Below are 19,014 nucleotides of genomic sequence, written 5' to 3'. Positions count from 1 at the left end.
CGGATTTCGTTCATTTTCTCTTTATTTTAACATTACCCCCATATCCCGAAATAACAAAGAACCTAATCGGTTAATATGCAAATACAAAAAATTAGTAATCGGCAGCGGGATAGTTTTAAATCGGTCAAACTAAAATTGTCCACAATGTGTCGCAACAACAAACAGTAATTATCATCTAAAATAATGGAGTGATTGTGGTGGATCGAGTTGATTACAGGAGAGGAAGCGCTCGAGTTTCTCCAGTGGTCGTAACAGGGACTTCATCATTCACTGATATGCAAATCAACATATTATGACTTCTCATTCAACGCAAAGGTAAGAAAAAATAAACAAAACGTACTTATCCACAGGCACAAATCTGTATGATTGATAACAAACGTGGTTCGAAATGAAGTGAAAATGGGCTGGGAGTAACAAAGGGGCTATTGATCAATTTCTACCACAAAAACTTCTGGGAATATTGTTGCGGTTATGAAATATAAATGAAGACAAATGAAGATTAAAAAGATCAGTCGTCTGGTTGCACAAATTTGGCAATGCAAAAGTACATGTCCGTCCGTCTACGAAAAACATAAATATTCCAACGGCTGATTCTCAATTAAAAACTGTAACAATTAAGGCACTGGTTAGTGCTCTCTCTCAAGCAGCCCTAATAGCGAATTTCGACGGCACCAAATAAAAAGTGGATAAAAAATGACATGAGGCGTTACTGCTGAATAGGTTTACTTTGTTTCTTACTTGGAGAGGACTCACACATTCATAAAACGAAGCACACAATTTCGAGAGCCTCTGGCGTCCAATGCCAAAGGCATGTCAACAAATCGTGATAAAATGTTCTCATTTGAAATCACAGCTCTTAAAACAACGGACACTCAAACATTCGTACAGGTCTGGAAAAGGGTAGTGTTGCGTGTATAAATTTTCTTAACCTGGAGTATTCCCTTAATCATCTATTTAATCAGCGTTTCTTCCTGTCTGAACAAATAAATTTCGGAAACAGATAACTCCCTAAAAAGCCGGACAGCAGAAAACTAACGCTTCCTTGGGCTGCAATGGGTTCTTTTGCCGGAAATTTATCAGTTTCAAACTCTCCAGTCTGTTCCCGTTATCATTAAATTTCTGTTTTTGTTTTCTTTCACTGGGGTGGGGGCAGTAGATGTTGTTGTTGGCTTGTTGATTGCCGTTGGTTTCAGGCGCGTTTGTCACAGGGAATGCCGACCACCCCCGGCAAACCGGGAAAGGCTGGCTTTTGGGTCTTTGATTTCAACACCGTCCCTGCCGCAACCGTAGCCCTCCGTCCGATCGGTGGTTCTAGCGGTTCATGCCGAACTCGGCAGCGTCGTCTTCAGTGATGTCACCATACTGCCAAATTCGAGCGTGCATCTTCTTCGCCTGGTCTTGAGACGCGCGGTAGTCGTCCATCTACATGACAAAAGAGAATTTAATTAAATTTCATCGTATTTATATTAAAAACTTTGTTGTTACTAAAAATTTGTGAAAAATTAATACTCTACGGAAAATTAGTTCTGGTTGGAGGTGAATGATTGAAATCGTGTATCATGCAGCCTGATGTGTTGTAACTATCAGTGGCCGCAATTTTTTGAATTAAAAAGTTGGCGATTTTCAGATATCAGAAAATATTAATATAATTCTTGATGAATTTTTTACATTCCTAGTAGATTTTAAGTTATAGAGCAGAAAACCAAATTATTCTGAAAGCTGATAAATAGGGACCTCCTCAGTATGTAAAAATTGACACATCAATCCATTTGTCTCTTTAAATAGTTTGAATTATAAAAACAACCCATTGAAATTGAATAAAATAAACATTCAAAAATCAAATCAAATCGTATTTTATGGTAAATCTTTCAAAGATATTCATAGCTCGCTGACATTGACAAATTAAGATAATCCCCTGGCAATCTTAGTAACATTGTTGATAAGAGCTTGAATTCAATGAATAAATCGCCATTTAAAATGAAGCATCTAAATAGTAATCTAGTACGAGTAAAAAAGACTTGTGTGTCTCAAAGACTGAAAGAGCTTGGAGATGAAAATAGGCTTTTAATGTAAGTTTAACAATTAAGCATGAAAATAATCAGGTGATAATACACACAAATCAATAAAATTATGCTCCAACAATCTAGAGCCCAAAAAAATTAGTTTAGGAAGGAGTAATAATTATTTGAAGTATTTAATAGGGGGCTAACAATTTATTTCAAAATTACTATCTAAAATACATACCAATTTTTTGAGTCTTCTGTCCCTGCGGTTCTCCAGCAGGACGAATCCCTCCTCGAGCAGGTACTTGATGAGGTCTTCCTTGCCCTCCTTGTCACTGGCGACCGAGGCGAACTCCTGGCTTCCCACTCTGTACTCGACGTTGATGAAGACTGGTTCGTTTGTGATGAGCACTTTCTTGATCTCCTCCATCGCGTCAGACCTGTCGTCGCCCTGCAACACAACAAATCAGCACTGGCGGAAGGATTAAGACCAGGGAAGCGGCAACTCACATCAGAAGGCAACTTGATGCAGGCCAGAGTGTACTCGTGGGCGTAAGGCTTCGGAGATGTAAACGCTGACGGCAGAGAGGCGCAGCGAGTGCTAGCAACAGACTCCCTGTTGCCGTAGTCAACGTAGAACACTTCAACGTCACTGCCACCCTTGGCTACCCTTTCGATGCGGGCTCTGTACCAGTTGTTGTCAGCGAATTTCGCCGCGCACAAATCACCTGAAAAGAAAGCAATCAGTAAGATTTGATAAAAAAAAATCAGGAAGAAAGTGTTTAAATAAAATTGACTAATATTGAAATTAAAAAAATGTATTATTTCTAAAATAAGTACCAATAAATTTAGCACTGAATTTTGCTTCGTTTTAAAACTAACTATTAACCAAAACAAGAAAAAACCTGTCTTGCAAATTCTTTAGCTCTCTAGTAAACACCTGGATAATTCCTACAGACTAGTGCGAGTTGAATTGGAATAAACAGAGCAGAGCCAAAGATCTTTGTTACCTTTCTTAGGAGTGTAAGCTCCAGCAAGCGGGGGGTTGGCTTTGAAAGCCTGAGTCAACTCGTCCATCATGGCGACCAGCTTGGAGCCTTGGTCCTCTCTCTGGGCGTAAAATCGCATCTCGTCGCCCACCTCTGTGATGTAAACAGGAGTGTACTCCTTCTTTCTCTCGACAGGAGCTTTCTCGTCTTCAACTGGAGCGTCATCTTCGTTATGTGTTTTTTCTTCTTCAACGAAGTTCTTCCAAAGCTGTAGCAAGGCAAGAGATAAAAATTAAAAACTAATGAAATGAAAGGGGAACCCACCTTCTCTTTCTTGGCCTTGGCGGTCTCCTCAGCTCTCTTGAGTTGAGAGAAGAATTCGGTCTTTTCTGCTGTGTTGTGCATACTTGCCAACCCATTCTCGACCAGCATCACAGAAAGATTGAGGTTGTCAACCCACAACCAGCTGCAGACACAGGAAAAGTCAGACTTGTCTCTAGTACCAAGTTAAAACATACCCAATCATGCTGCCAGCCTTGTCAGTGCTGTCAACCTTGATCTCGACGTCTCTTTGCAAGACCCTTTCTTTTGTGAACTGCAGAGCCTCTTCACCGAAAGGTTCTCCATCGACCTTTCCTTGTCCGCCGACAGCAGGTCTGGCACCGCGAGGGCAGCTGATGCCTGAAATAACAAATTAATTTTTTTTTAAATATTCTGGGTGAAAGGGCAGGGCTTAAATTATCAGTTGTGCGGTTTTACCTGCCAGCAAGAAGGTGATTACGCAGGACTCGGATTCAATGTGGATTCTCATCCTTGAGCCACTGGCCACAAATTCAACCACGCCTCTAAGACGGCCAGCTCTTTGGAAGGAAGCCAGATAGGTCTTGGAGCTTTGCTGTAGATTTGAATTGGTAAGAAAAGCAAGGCAAGGGTTAGGTTTCTAAAACTTACTCCTGAAACTTCATTGACCCTCTTAAGGCCAGTGTCCTTCTTGGAATGCAGACCCTTAAGGCCCTTGTTGGCCTTGGTCTCGGCAGAGAGAAGCTCATCATAGTGCGAGGATCGCTGGTCATCATTCTGCTTGTACCTGATGACGGAGGCCAAGCCCTTCGAGACCATGGCTTCGGCAACATTGCTGCAATATGAGTCGAGAAAAAATTACAAGTCTTGATAAAACTTTAAACAAACACTTCTTGAAACAAAATAATGCAACAGGAAATTTATTTTCGAGTTTCGGAAGTTTTAACTACATTCAATATTTTATTTAGTGATGCTAATTAAAGTTAACTATGCCTTAGGCGTGCATTAAGGTGTTAAATTTTAAAGCGATTTTAGAGAAGATCTCAATTTCACCAAAAATAAGCTCATTTCCAGAACCATGTAAACTGGTAAACAAAAATGCATGCGCAGGATATTTTGTGAATTTCAATTTAAGATTATCGAAAAATTAAATTTAATTTAAAATATAATTTCTTCAACTCTTAAAAGATTTAAAAGAATTGGAAAACATTTCATGGCACAAATATTTGCATTGTGTTAATTAGGCCTTAATTTTCCTCCTGCATTTTATTAATTATAAAAAAACTATTTTATTTGCAAAACTTTAGCATAGAAAATATAACTTTATTAAAGAAAGGGTTTGTAGCAGGAAAGGTAAGTGTGGCGGGGTGTCCAGAAATTTCATCACTCACATTTTGGTCATGCTCAGGAATGAATGCAATCGATCGATATCTAATTTGATTTTTAAATGTAAAGTAATACTGACCAGGTTATGAGGGCACTGAGAGACCAAAACAGAGTAGTGGCCGCTTCAAGAACATGTATTGTGCGAGTCTTTTTGAAATGCCACTCATAACAGCCTTAAGTGCTGTTCTGAATTTTTTTCTTGTTTTATGTATTTATTATGCTTTTATTTTGCATTTTCAAGTAATTGTTTATTTATATGCATGTGAGTTAGGAGGAAATTATTGAGAATAAGAAATTTAAAATCTTTTGAAAACAATATTGATGCGGGGGGGGGGAAGTTCTTGTTGATTTGAGCCTCTCAGAAAATAATTTTACGCAATTGTTTAAAGCAAGACTTAGATATAAAGCAAAGTTAAAATATTCTGCACATTGCTGATTAAACCGCTACAAAATATACTTAATATCAAATGGTATTAAAAAACTATTACATACATATTTTCAAATAAAATTTAAATTAGTTGTGTCAATTTAACACTCACGCATTTCCAATGGTGACAGTGCAGCAAGTCTTTTCAGGGAATTTGTCAGAGGCCGGCTGCACGTAGTCAACGACGACGTTGACCTTCTTGCCAACAAGCTTCTTGCGCAGAAACTCTCTGGCCTCGTAAAGGTGAGGAATGTCGTAGAGCGGTCGGAAGGACTTGTCACGCGGCTGTGGCGGCTTGGGCGCCTCTCCCTCCTTGGGCTTCTCTTCCGGCAGCCTGGGGGGCCGGATTGAGGCCAGGAAGATCTTCTTGTCCTGGCCGTTGGACAGACGGACAACCATCGCATCTCCGCCAACAATCTCCATCACGGTGGCGGTGAACTCCTTCTCCTTGCCGCTAAGCTGCAACGAGGCGCTCGGCGTCCAGTCCCTCCACCGCCGCACACGCTTCTCCTTGGCCTGCTTCTCGGCGGCGCGCAGCTTGTCTGCTCCAGCGCTCACAAGAGCCATCGACCAGTCCACGCAGTGCGCGAAGCCCTCCAGCAGAAGAGTCTCGGCAATGTTGCCTTTCTGCACAAGTAAGAAATTTAAAATTAGTGTCATGTTTAGTTCCAATACAAATGACTTTGTACAATTCTCTTGATTGAATTCAAGTAATTTTAATGATGTAGGTAAAATCTTGTGGGGAAAATTAAAAAGCAACAGCTTTAGTGAGTTATGGAGCTCTGAAGAAGGTAAATTTGGCATATATATTGTTTTAAAATTTAATTTGAAAGGCAATTTAATTTTTACCCCAAACAGATACTTACTGGGTGCACAATTGAGCCGACAAAGTTGTTGTTGTTGATAGACTCCAAGATGATCTCAACTTCGCGTTGCAGCAACCTGGACTCAACAAAGAACTTGGCTTCATCTCCGTAGGGCTGAGAAACCGAGGTAGCATTGTTCTCCAACTTGGTCTGAGGGCACTATTAACAGAGTTTAAATTAGCAACCTCTTGTCTACATACTGAAAACAAAGTGAATGTGAATTCGAGCAATCCTGCTCATTGTTTGAGAATGTAATTAAACTGACAAAACGTTCATTTTATGATTTAACTTTACGTTACTTTGTGAGACGAGTAGCGAAATGTTGTAAGAAATTCGACTGGTTAATCCAATTACAAATCTCTTTTGCACTTTCTCTTCCATACTCTTTTGTAAAATAAAGTTCACAGCGGAAGAAATAATCCTTTAGGCCAACTAGCAAACTCACTCAACAGGTTGTAATCAGATCAGACCTGCCAGTTCCGCAGCTATGACTCTGTTGTCAAATCACTCACCCTGATGCCGGAAATCATGAGGGTGATGTGGTAGAAGTCAGGCAGCAGGAACGCCCTGACGGTGGATCCATCCCTGACGTGCTCGACGATGGCCTTGATCGGCTTGCCCTGATTGCGCTCAACGAAGTGCTTCATGTTTTCGATGTTCCACTTGCAATCGCGCACGTGGCTAGCCGCATTCGCCGCCCACTTGCCCTTGCCTGCGCTCTTGGCGGCCGTTTCCACCTCAAGAAGACGCGCCTGCTCAGGGCTGGGGCGCGACGGATCCCGCACTCGCACGGAGACCAGGCCCTCCGACACCAGCGACTCGACGACGTTTTCTCCGCTCGCCACATCTGAGAAGATGAATTTCCGGAATTGACGGTTTTTTAAAATGCTTTTGTCAAGGGGATAATTTATTGTGTTTCGTGTAAGAAATGGAAAACTTCGCTGGGTTGCTGAACTATGGCATGATTTCTTTCATAATGTCATTTCAGTCTCATACCTCATTTTATTTTAATTTATTTTTTAAATGAGGCAATCACTTTTTTTGAAATGAAGATATTATTAATTTTTAGCTAATTCACTCATTCTTCCCTTGCAGTTAAAAACATTTTTTATATAATTTGATTAGTTAAAAATTAACCCATAACTTTAACTTTGTCTTTGACTGTTTGTCAGGAGTGTTGCCTTTTCTCATGTGCATATTATTTTCAATTTTTACTTAATTAGCTTAAATTTTGCTTGTGTGAATTTAAAATTATTTCAAACGATCCTTATTCAAGAAAATAAGTGTCTATAAAGCGACCCATTCTGTTATTTTGGATAACCAAGATGTTTTTATATTTTAAATTTGAAAGATTGGTCAATATGTTTGTGTCGGCTATGGTTCATGAATTTCCCACCAGCAGCGTGATTAGAGGAGTAATGAAAAATAATGCTCTTTCTGCAAGAAAGTCAGTGCAGGAACGCAACTACTGCTGCTGAAGACAGATAATAGCAAATAGCTTTATGAGGATAAGTGGCGAGCAAGATAAAATTACTTTACAAAGCTGCCAGCTTATGACCTTCAAGATCAATGATAACAAGTTAAATTGGGTCGTTTTTGGCAGTTGTTCTCCGGCTAAATAAAAGTTGTTTCGTTTTTTTAACGTGGTGCGAAATGTAAATAATGTTTTATGCATTGCAGAAATAATATTTACGAAATTGGGTTACCTTTGCCCAAGTAGATGACGCCGTACTCCCTCGTGGCGTTAGGGGGCTTCTCGAGGGTGAAAAGCACACTTTCGCCGACCAGCTTTTTCCTCAGATATTCACGAGCTTCCCAAGCAAAAGGCTCATCCTTGGTTTCTTCACTGCAATGCAGAAAAGACAAAGAGAAACAAAATGAGAAAGTAAAATAAATATGTAGAGCAAATTCCTCCTGTTCAGTGATTCTGACAGAAAACTCGTCGGAACGGTCGTGTTTTCCCAACAGGGCGAAGGGCCGTGACTGGGACGACCAGCGTCCAGCAGAGGAATCAACTCACTTGTTGGTGGTGGCACGGCGGGCCAACTTTGGTGCCAGGATGTTGGACAGCAGGATCGTCTTCTCGGGTGGCGGGCCTCCCTTGGGTGGGCCTCGGATCACCACAGAGTCCCCTGACAGGACCTGAAGCAGAACGAGAGAACGGTCAGTCATCAAACTCGACAGCCGCCCCCGGAGGCAGCACTGCCTCCACGAGGTCAACAGCTGGCCCGGATAGGGCGTTCGCGGATTCGGTTCAAATCGGTCCAAACGGCAGCAGAGGCCTTGCAACGGCCGCCTCCGGTCACCCGGGGGCGGCTGGAGGTGGCAAACCGCCTCCGGCGAGCCAGTCGGCCATGTATTTACTGCCACGATGCACGCCGTCGGAGGTGGCACCCCGGCGAGGGCCGGATTTTCGGCCGGCGCCGCACGTTCGGGGCCGGTGCCGCCTCCGACGGCCTCCGGAGGCCTTCGCCTACCTGTTTGACGATTCCTCGGTGCAGTGTCGGAGCGGCTGGTGCACTCATGCTGTCTTGTCCATGCAACGAAACGGAAGAGGCTGCTGGCGAAGACGTGCGTGTCGACTGCTGTTGCTGTAAGTTTCGAGCCACCGCCGCTAGAGAGCACGCGGCACGCCGTCACGTCACAAGCACACGCACGACCGGAAGCAGCGGACTGCGCTACTAGCCTGTTTGATGTTTTCTAACCCTTTTGGCGCCAACACCACGTGAATTCGGCCCACCTGTACTGTATTGAATTTAAAAATTAAGCTCAAACGATCTTTTTTTTATTCACTGTCACTGCATTTTTTTCAATCTGAGGTTTAGAATAGAAAAACTAAAAAAAAACAGAAATTTACGCAATGAAAAATATGTTTGTTTATTAACACAGGAGTAAGCTTTTCATCAAATTTGTATGTACTGATTGTTATGAACTTGAATATTTATTTTGCAACTATGTATGAATCTATCAATTTCGAAGCGGAATTGAATTTTACTGTCGACTATTGTGCCTATTGTTTATTTTTAACCTTTTCACGTAAACAAAGAGACATAAATTGAATGAACAGTTTAGACATTTTATGGCTTATCGCTGACCCCATTGCAGAATTGCGTCGCTCGTCTGGTGTTGATGTGTATGATTTCAGCATTATTTAAAAATGGTTTCCGTTACCTCCAGACATATTTCGCGGAATTTTGCAAAATAATTTTGTGATTCAATCAGCTAGTACGTATTTCCATGACAACCGAGGTCGTTCTGAACAAACGCGCGCCGCAGGCCACCGCCATAACGAGCTCCTTTCACGAAGGCTGCACGCCAATCACAGACGCTCTGCCGGTTGCCTACCCTTGCAGACGACAAACAACTCCATGAGTGACCGCGACAACTAAAAGTTTTTCCCCACGTTTTTCAGATCAGTTGAGCGTCCTGATTGATATTCATCTTTTTGAAATCCAAAAATAAAAAAGCAATTATTTGAAAAGAAGATCTCTTTAAAAATCAGGAACGTAAAATTTAACCTTTGTAATTCTTTGCAGTGATAATTTTCATGTAAAATTATTACATTTTATTTTCTTTCTTTTGTGGGTTGTCAGGTTTGTTATTTTTGAGCTCAATAAAAATAATTAGTGAGTTGAATTTTTCTCTCGAGCTCCGAAAAATGAACACAAAATTTAAGGCCATTGGTCATAGGCCGTTAAAGCGGACACTTTTCTGAAAACTTTGTTTTTCGTGACTTTCAAATTTAGAACAAATTTTAGAAATTCTAAAAAAGCCTTCAAAAGCAGTCCCAGAGACACATATGCTTTATTGAAAATTTAAGTACGTTATTTGATTTTGTTTTCAAAAAAATTGGACACGTTCGACATTTTTTCGATTTTTGCAAATACTATCTCCGAATAATCTTACGATAAACCATCAGAATTGTAAAAACTGCTTATGTTCGACCCTTCTTTACCTCACCAGGAGCACTGAAGGCGTTTGAAGAGGTGACGACTTTGGACATTACCTAAAACGAAATGACCAAAATTAAACAAAACGTTAAGTTTATACCCAATTACATTGTATAATTGCAAACTTTTCTATTTCAACGGCACTTTTATTGTTCGAAAGGTGGAAGTTTGTCGGGTTCGTTGAGCTTTCTCGCCAGAAGCTTGGCGGCCACAAATTTATTTATCCGCACGCACACACATCATCTAGGAGTGGCGGCACAGATATTTCATTATTCTCCAGTCACTCATAACGCGATGAAACGCGCCATAAATCTTTGTTATTTCCAAATCACTCGCCAATAAATTTCGGGCTTTGTGTCACTTGCGCGAGATGAAATTCTGCTCTGGCCTCTTTCAAACGCAGCAGCCATCCAGCTGGGTCAATCACATGAATTACGACATTCCACACAAAAGGTGGGTATCGCGCGCGCGTTCGCTCTAGGGTGGCAGCCAAATATCGTTGTACGCAGCCGGAAAAGGGGCAAAGCCAAAAGGAGGGCTAACTGCTGCCTGGCTGGATTATGCGCGCGTGCATATTTTATACATTCGCTCTGCTCTGTAAATATAACGCAGAGTGAATGATCTGCGTTTGTTGGAATAGCTCAGCCTCGTGGATCAATGCGCCAGATGCCTGTTTTTCAAGCGTGGCCTATCTTTCCTTGACGAGGAATATTTTTTTTAAATCAAAGCACTGTTTTGTGGGTGTTAGATCCAGTTGTTAAATAATTAATCAAATGAAGATTGAACAAAAAATAATGATTTACTTTAACGCCACTAAATGAAATGCAGGAAATTTTAACAATTCTTTTCGGTTTTCCCAATTAAGAAGAAACGCGCCAGGAATAATTAATTTGCGGTAATTACAGGCTCGGCGCAGCGCGGCTGCTGGCTAGTTTTTCTCGAGATACCGAGCCAATGCTTGAAAATCAGGTCCGTGCATTTTTCTCTGTTCACATTTTTTTGTTTAGTCTCTTTGGTTTGGAAAGAAATAACTAAAAATAAATAAATAAAATTTTAATGTTTTTAGGCTATTATTGCATTGGATATTTAAGCAGATTAATTAATAATTTCAATTCGTCTTCCTTATCACCTTTAGGTTGATCTAGTTCACAAATTAGCAAACAGATGTTAGTTGATAAAAAGGTCAAAGGTTTGAGTGTGACTTTATTTTAAAATTGGAAGGTTTGGAGGAAACGAAAGGACTGTTTTTATACCAACTACGAAGTTTGTGATTTATTTTGCTTGAAGGCAAGTAAAAACCTTTCCATAAACTATTAATTATTTCTATTCGGTTATTTTTTCGCAAGGATGCTCTACAAATTTGACCAATAAAACGATTTATGGAACTTTGATTTACCAAGTATTCTAAAATTGATTGTAAAAACCAACTTTTGGTTTGCTGTAGATGAACTTTGCTTATAACAGGCCAACTATATGAAAACATTCAACAGAAGAGGTTTTTATCTAACTCTGCAACTATCATTGCACACAATCTGAATCCACTTCTTGAATCTGGTTATGCTCCCAAAAATAGGTTTTGAAGTATTGGAATTTAAAAAAAAGATAATATTTTCCCAAAGACAAATATTGAAAGCTCAAATTGATAGGATAATTTTTTAATTAATCAGACCTATTTTACAGCATCTAATTAACCTTGGCCTAATTAGCGGACGGTCAGCTTGCGGTCAAGAAAGCTGGGCAACAATCGAAAGTGACGAGACGCGCGTGCATTGTTCTCGGCGGGCGAAGCAGCCCCCGGCGGCGGAATGGGAGGGGCGAATAAAAGTGGCTAGAGCTCCAAGAGCGCGCGAGAGGGCCTCTTTTTATATTATTTTTTCCAGTGCGCTGGCTGTGCTGAAAATTTACGATCATCAAACGAAAGGTTTTACTATAAATCTTTTCGGCTGGTTCTGTCTGTATGTGTTCGTGAGAAACGGCATTACATGCAGCTGTTAGTGAGTTGAGGCTTAATATATATGAGGCAATGGAAAAGGGGCCAACCTGTCATAAATCTGTCAACCTTGTCAGGCGTAACTTCCAAGCCATCCGTCACTCGCGCCCGCTCTCTCCACCGCACCGCCGAGCCGGGCGCTTGAGCAGCGCGCCGCGCGCGTTTTTACCGGCTAGGGGAGGCCGACGCCGAGGAGGAGGGGGCGGTGGGGGCGGACTGGCTATGATCTATGTGCAAAGTAAATTGCAAAAAAGGGCGCACTGAGAGAAAAGCAGCCACGACGACTGACGCACACTCACACATAAAGGGATTATGTGTGCGTCTCTAAAAAGTCGCCGCTGCCGCTGCTCGCGCCGCGTAATTTATGTTTATTAATAACGAGAAATGGGAGATGCGCGTTCTTACCCATCGCTGCCCATTGTGATGCACCGAGGGGATATTTATGGCCCGTGGGATCCCTTTTTATTGCCTTTTGATTCTAATTAGAGCGGTATCTGTGGAACACACACTCGCGCTGGCCCCGGCGAATTCGGATTGTGTCTTTTTCCGCTGCCGCGGCGTTTTCGACTGCCAGATGCATCATAAAAGCGGGATTTATGGATCCGAAAGCGGCACGATAATCGTGTCCCTTTAGTCTCCGATACTTGAGCAAGAAGGAATTCCTGTCTGTCCGACGTTCTGACTTGAGATAACGTCTCGCATGTGCCACTGGCAGCTGCGTCGGCTGTCTTCAGAACCAAAGCAACACGGGCTATTTTTCGGTACCAATTGAGTTGAAATTGTCAAGTCTATAAAATTGTCTCAAAAATGATTTAATTAAGATCTCGAAGATGAAGAAAAAGATTAATAGCGACATGTTATTTACTTTAATTAATATTTTCAGTGTATACCTTCTAGCCTAAAAATAAGACGCAACATTTTTTTAATGGTGGACCTTTAGCCCGTTTTTATTCAAAAAGGACTTATAATATAAACTTAAATATTTTCGTTTCCAGTTCAAACTGTATTTAGTTGAGACGAAAATGTTGCCCATGCAGAGGACTTCATACTTTTGTGCTCTGTTTTGTCTCATTCTCATTACCACTTAACCACACATCTTTATCGCATTTGGCTACAACATTTGCAATTTTGCACAACATTGCTTCCTAAATAACATCCCTAAAGCCTCACCGCTTTTTGCTACAAGTGCGCACTTTCCGTTGTGTGTCCCTATTTTCGCAGCAATTATATTAATACTGGAGCCAGAAACAAATTTTCTCGTGCGCAAAACCTGCGTGCCATGCGATAAATTCGACAAGGAATCTGCTACTTGCACTGGAAATTTTGGCAGGATTAATTTTGATATTTATACTTACAATATTGAGAGAGCATAGTGGAACTGGAACAGTCCAGGGTTTTGTCAAAAGGGGTGGTGGAATCCAGACTCGTGAAATCGAGTTATGAGTTTGAAGAATCGGTTTTATAGAAGGAGGAAAGCAGTGCAATATTTGAAGAGGAAATTAATTACGAGGAAATACTGTTCAGTGTTCAAACTGAAGATGAATTCTGCGGAGCGGTTATCATTATAATTATTGCTAATTAATGCGGCAGCCATGAATAAATTTGGGCTATCGTTTAATATGTTTCTTGGTTTAAACTTAAATGTCTTGTAAGTTGAAGTGTTTTTTTTAATTGTGTTAGGCAGGGTGGGAAATGTTTGCTTCTTAAAATTCAAATTTGAATGGAAAGGAACGAACAATCCAGTCATTTATAAAATTAGAAAAATCTGATTTTAAATTTTGTTTTAAGAAAAAAAAGGTTAAAAGAAGATCAGGGTGTTTAAGGCTAAGTACAAAAATACTTTTTAATTCACCATTTTTTGCGAAAAAACTCTTGGTGTTTGAAGCAACCAATCGATGGTGCCAGCGGATACTTTTGATTCACAAAATTTCTTTTAAAATGCTAAGAACAAAATCGGTTCAGCAAATCGCCGTAGAAAGTGAAAAGGACTTTTTAAAATAAAAAAATCCGATGATCTTAACGGCGAGTGGTTGGATCGATTTTTGTTTTCAGCATGTTAATGGAAATTTATTTTGGTCTTAAATGTACAGCAGCAGGATTGAGTCTTAAATCGTTGCGGAAGTGCATTCACATCGAAAATAACCGCTGGCGCCATCCATTGGGGGCTTCAAATACTAAGGATTGTCGCAACTGGCGAATGTATATTTTTTACAAATTTGAAGTCATTTGCGTTTCTTTTAAAATGTGAACCGGTTTGTTTTTATATATTTTAGAACTTTGCAAATTATGAGGAAGAACTCTTTAAAATTAACGCAAAGGCATTAAAAATAATCCAAATTAACGATCCAAAAGTTGCAAACGTTGGGGCAGTATTATAGGCTCTTGCGTGGGCAATTAGAAGGCATCGCGCCCAGAGGACACAGGTAACTTCCCCTTTGTCGCCAAATTTGATTTCCAGAGCATGCCGGCCTCGTTTCCCGCACCCGAGGGCGCATATTAAAACAAAAGCCGGGTGGATATCTTTGGCCTGCCGACGGCGGCGCCTTTTCTGATGGAATTTAATCCGGAGCCGGCCGCTTATTCGCGCTGATATTTATGTTTATCGATGTGGTCTTTGCTTTCACACACACAAAACACGCAGCAGCAGCAATGGAGCGAGAGAGAGCAACGCCGCCGCTGCAGTTTTATATTATAAGGGCGGCGAATAATATGTGAATGGAGCTCGAGGCTGCTGGCCTGTAGTGCGAGAGATAAAATAAAGGAGCCGTGGGGCCATGCATGGATAATGTGTGTACACCCAAGAGCAGTTTTGTTTGCGGTGTGTAGGGGCATAAAATGTATGACGCTATAATTTTAAGTCTTTCTCTCTCTCTCTCGCTCTGCAAAGCTATGAACACCGCCACTGCCGCCGCCACCGCCGCATCGTGTTAATATATCAAACGTTAATATTGTGAAAAGGCAGAGGAACCCGACTAGCTGCGAGTGATATTTATTTGCACGCACCAGCTTCTCATTTCCAACGCTGCTGCACCAGCACAAATGGCCAAACAATGCATGCATCAGCCAAAATTTACACTTATTCCACGCCTCTTGACGCGGCCGCAACCGCGCTGGACGCTCGCTCTCATCGTGCGTTATTCCTTCTTTCCCCCTTTGCCTCCCTTTCCAAGCCTATCGCCTATGCGGATGTTTCCGCATGCTTCCTGATTTACTGATTTCGTTCTTGACACATAATTAAACAGAAAGGGACACGTTTCTATGTATATTTTTAATATGATCTTTACATGCTTAAAACAAAGGCAATAGAGTTTCCTGAGACATCTGATTAAAAAATAATTTGTAAAACTGATTTAGCTTAGCGAGGAACAAATTTATCAAATCACGATTGGTTACAAGGGAAAGAGGGGTTTGGCTCATGTTAAACAAAATTGATGAAATTCGCAACATAAATAATTTCATACCTTGAGAATTAAGGACTATTGTACAATTATTTTTTAAATACATTACATTATCATTTCCTATAGAGGAAATTTTTAATAAGGGGATGCTGATGCTTCGGATTCCTCTCACCAAGCTATCTTAAATTAACAAGAAATTGAAGGCCATCGCACCATCGAGGAAATATTTAACACAATTACGTTTTGCCAACTTGCCAATCATCTAAATAAACAATTCATTGTCACAAGGGTAAAGGTAATTTTCTGAAAATGGTGGTATTTTTCGTGACTTTTAAACCCAAGCTAAATATTTTAAAATGAAAAACAGCTCAGTATAAGTTTCAAGGTATGTCTGAACTGGTGTGAAAATTTCAGTTAAATATTCGCATTTGTTTCTAAGATATTTGACTTAAAAAAAACAATTTTTTTAAATTTTTGCAAGTATTGTGAAAATCTCGAATTACCACCGTCAGAATTGCAAAATTGCACACCATTATACTCGTATTGACTTCCCCTAGTGCACTGAAGGGTTTTTAGGATGCCCACCCTCCATTTTCCCAAATATGACGAAAACCCCCAAAATATTTGACTAGTAATGACACAAAATGACCCTTGACCTTCGCCAATCATTTTAAAACTTGTATCCATTCACTGAGGATCAGGTAGAGGAATCTAAAGAACATTTAATTTATTTTAAATTGCACCCTTAACTAGCATTCTCAAAATACTCTCCAAGAGTCCGGTAAAACTAAGTACAAAAATATGTTTTTATACATTTCAATTAATTGATGTATTTATTTCAAATCTGAATTTTGTTTTGAATTTTAGTCGTGAACCATAACTATCTCGTGACTTTTCGATTAATTTCCATTTTCGATTTCAAAATATGACAAAACATTATGACAAGAGAAGAGACATCTATTTCTATCAATTTATCATTTATAATAAATGAAAAAAGGAAAAGAGAGAGTGGAAAACCCCACAGTGAGTTTGATTTTGATACGTCGGCACTGTTTGCAATAATTCCAGAAAACACCTCTGGATTGATCTGCGCTGACCGTGTGTGAACAATTTCGAATAAATTGGAAACCGGTTTGAGCGGCGAGTGTATGCGTGGAAAAGTGCGTGAGAGAGGCACCGCGAGCGCGCGGCTATTAAAATGAGGAGATTATTTGTGTTGATGGATATGTATAAACGAGCGGGCAGAGAGCGAGCGTCATCGCACACCTGAATATAAATGGAATTAATTAGTGCTGCCCGGTGAGGAATTCTGAATTTCGAGAAGCAACCATGCCGATAAATCTCGCGGCCATCACAGTCGTATATATAAAACACACGACAACAACGCACGTGCATTTAAATAATACGGCCCGAAAGACCTTTTTATTCGTGCAAGTGACGCGTCGGGGCCATAACTCTCGCGACAAAAAGGACGTTTCTGCCGATTAGGCCCCGAGTTTGAGTTTTTCTTGGCAGCCCGGCTGTGATGCTTATGCTAATTAGTGCGAGTGTGCCGCCTCGCCGACGATACACACGGAACTGGGTACGAGGCTCCTGAAACAGATGGCGACTCGCTTGAGATGAGACCGCTTTGCTTGCGGAACGCTCGATAAGACCGGAATGTGCGAGGTGAGCGAGTGAGTGGACAAAAATGAGTGTCAAAATTTAATAATTTATTGGTTTGACCAAAAATTCTTGAATAAAATAATATGCTGTGTTTGAGGACGAGAAGTCGAGAATAAGGTTTATTAATTTGTTCCATGAATAACGGTCAAGGATGAATTACTATCAAGTTCCATATTATTTTAACACTATTATAATCTGTTAATAACAATAGACATCAGTGAAATATATTATTTTATTTATAAAGAGTATATTAGTTTTAATAAAATTAATATTTTTATCTCTTGCTATAAAAAATAAAAAATAATAAACTGCATTTTTATAAAAAAAATATTTTTTATAATTGTTTTAAAGTTTTTAGAAAGAAATTTTTTAAAAATATATACATTTATAACTTAACTTTGTTTAAAAAATTATATATTTATAAGTTTTAATTTATTTGCTAATGTCAAGCGTCAGGTAAGATGCTCAAAGCATTAGCGTTTATTTTTAATAAATTTTTGATGCAATATTCTTCTTTAAAATCTATATACAGGAAATGGATGTTATTGAATGTCTTTTAATTTTGTAAGACAGGGCTGTGTTGAATTTGCAAAACCACAGCTATTCACTTTTTTACTAAGCTCAATTTGTAACGTGAGTGCGAGAAGCGTTTTCCACCATCCTCTGCTGGTTGCTGTAGTGTTGAATCTGTTTTAAGGGCCGAAATTGCTGCTTTGATCCACAAAGAGATCGCTAAAGGCCAAGGCGATTTTCACCTCTGATTAGAAATATTCATAACTTCTAAAAAATCTAACCAAAAGTGCATGAAAAAGCAGAAATTTAACCTAGCCAAATTTTGTGTTGACTATTTATTCAAAGACCGTACCTTCCTTATGGTGGCCGCCACGGGGTGGAGCTCTCTCTTCCCCCTGGCTTCCTGATTATATAAGTTGGCAACCTGAGATAGCTGTTACTCCAAGCTAGATATTCGATGTGTTCGTTAGCAGCAAGTGATGCTCCCTCGGCCGCACACCAAGGCGTTCATTCGTTAACCTCTAAGCAAACAGCTTCTTAGTAAGTCAATTCTACGTGAACAATTATTCTTTAGTGGTGTGATATAAATTATACTTATTGACAGTGTACCAATTTCAGTACGAACACCGACAGAACCCTTTTTAGTGGTAAGAATAAATTAAATACTATTTATCACTGTACTCTTTATAATTTATTATTTTAATCATTGACATTAGCCTTATGCTATCTTAACGTGTAACATTCTTGGCATTGAATTTCTATGAATTTATGGAAATTATATTTCAGTCCAAATAACGGCATAACGAACAAAAGGCATTTCTGACAACTGTGGGATTCCCATAATCCCAATGCTTCACATAGAATAGCCTACAAACTGTTGACATCTCCTTAAAAATATGTGTTTAAATGGGGTAAAAATAAAATTGAATATAAATATGCGATCTAAAAATCAGAGAGCAACAGGACGGGGAAATTTCTTGGGAGGATCTCTCTAAAAATGGGGTACTCAAAAATTTTGTAACTTCATCAATACAAAATCCAACTGTTGAGAAACCGATTTCTTCTACCATATTTCTACATTTATCAGTGATTTAAAATTTTAAGGCAAATTGATGCTTATTGCATTTAAGACATGCCAAAGTATTTGCTCAAAAATACGATGGCATCCTGTTCACAGCTGAATGTAAAAATACGTCAGAAATATCTCAAGAAGACGTGATGCTACATCAGCAGAGACGCAAAGAGAGAGAAAAGTGCAGCTCGCTCGCTCACTTTTTGCCTCCATCAGCCCTTTTCCCTGCAGAGACAGTTGGCCCCGGAGATGAGGTGATTGATTTGTGCCTTGTCCATTGAGAGGGTGCTCCGACTAATTGTCTTGTGCGCGCTAGAAGAAGTATCCAGCAGCATTGCGGGGCGATTCATCATCGCAGATGTGGGCCACACGCACGATCAGCAAAGACAAATAATGCCGACCGTCAACAGAAAATTACGCGTTTTCGGCGCAAGATAGAGTGATTTGTTAATTAC

General features: G+C 40.1%; 1 protein-coding gene across 1 annotated transcript; it reads right to left on the bottom strand.

The window, feature by feature from the left end:
• Positions 1 to 4: 4 nt before the first annotated feature.
• Tudor-SN (Staphylococcal nuclease domain-containing protein 1) lies at positions 5 to 8,682 on the bottom strand. The gene is made up of 14 exons (XM_065496472.1): positions 8,449 to 8,682; positions 7,992 to 8,113; positions 7,678 to 7,817; positions 6,484 to 6,818; positions 5,972 to 6,130; positions 5,218 to 5,732; positions 3,944 to 4,127; positions 3,752 to 3,887; positions 3,511 to 3,673; positions 3,317 to 3,458; positions 3,014 to 3,260; positions 2,514 to 2,731; positions 2,245 to 2,454; positions 5 to 1,422 (listed from the first exon to the last, which is right to left on the bottom strand). The coding sequence occupies exons 1-14, from the start codon at positions 8,494 to 8,496 to the stop codon at positions 1,312 to 1,314; spliced, it is 2,730 nt and encodes a 909-aa protein (XP_065352544.1). The 5' UTR covers positions 8,497 to 8,682; the 3' UTR covers positions 5 to 1,311.
• Positions 8,683 to 19,014: the final 10,332 nt, after the last annotated feature.

This window comes from Cloeon dipterum, chromosome X (genome assembly GCF_949628265.1).
Source record: "Cloeon dipterum chromosome X, ieCloDipt1.1, whole genome shotgun sequence".
In the NCBI taxonomy this organism is placed as follows: domain Eukaryota; kingdom Metazoa; phylum Arthropoda; class Insecta; order Ephemeroptera; family Baetidae; genus Cloeon; species Cloeon dipterum.
This window is presented reverse-complemented; position numbering and strand designations above follow the sequence as displayed.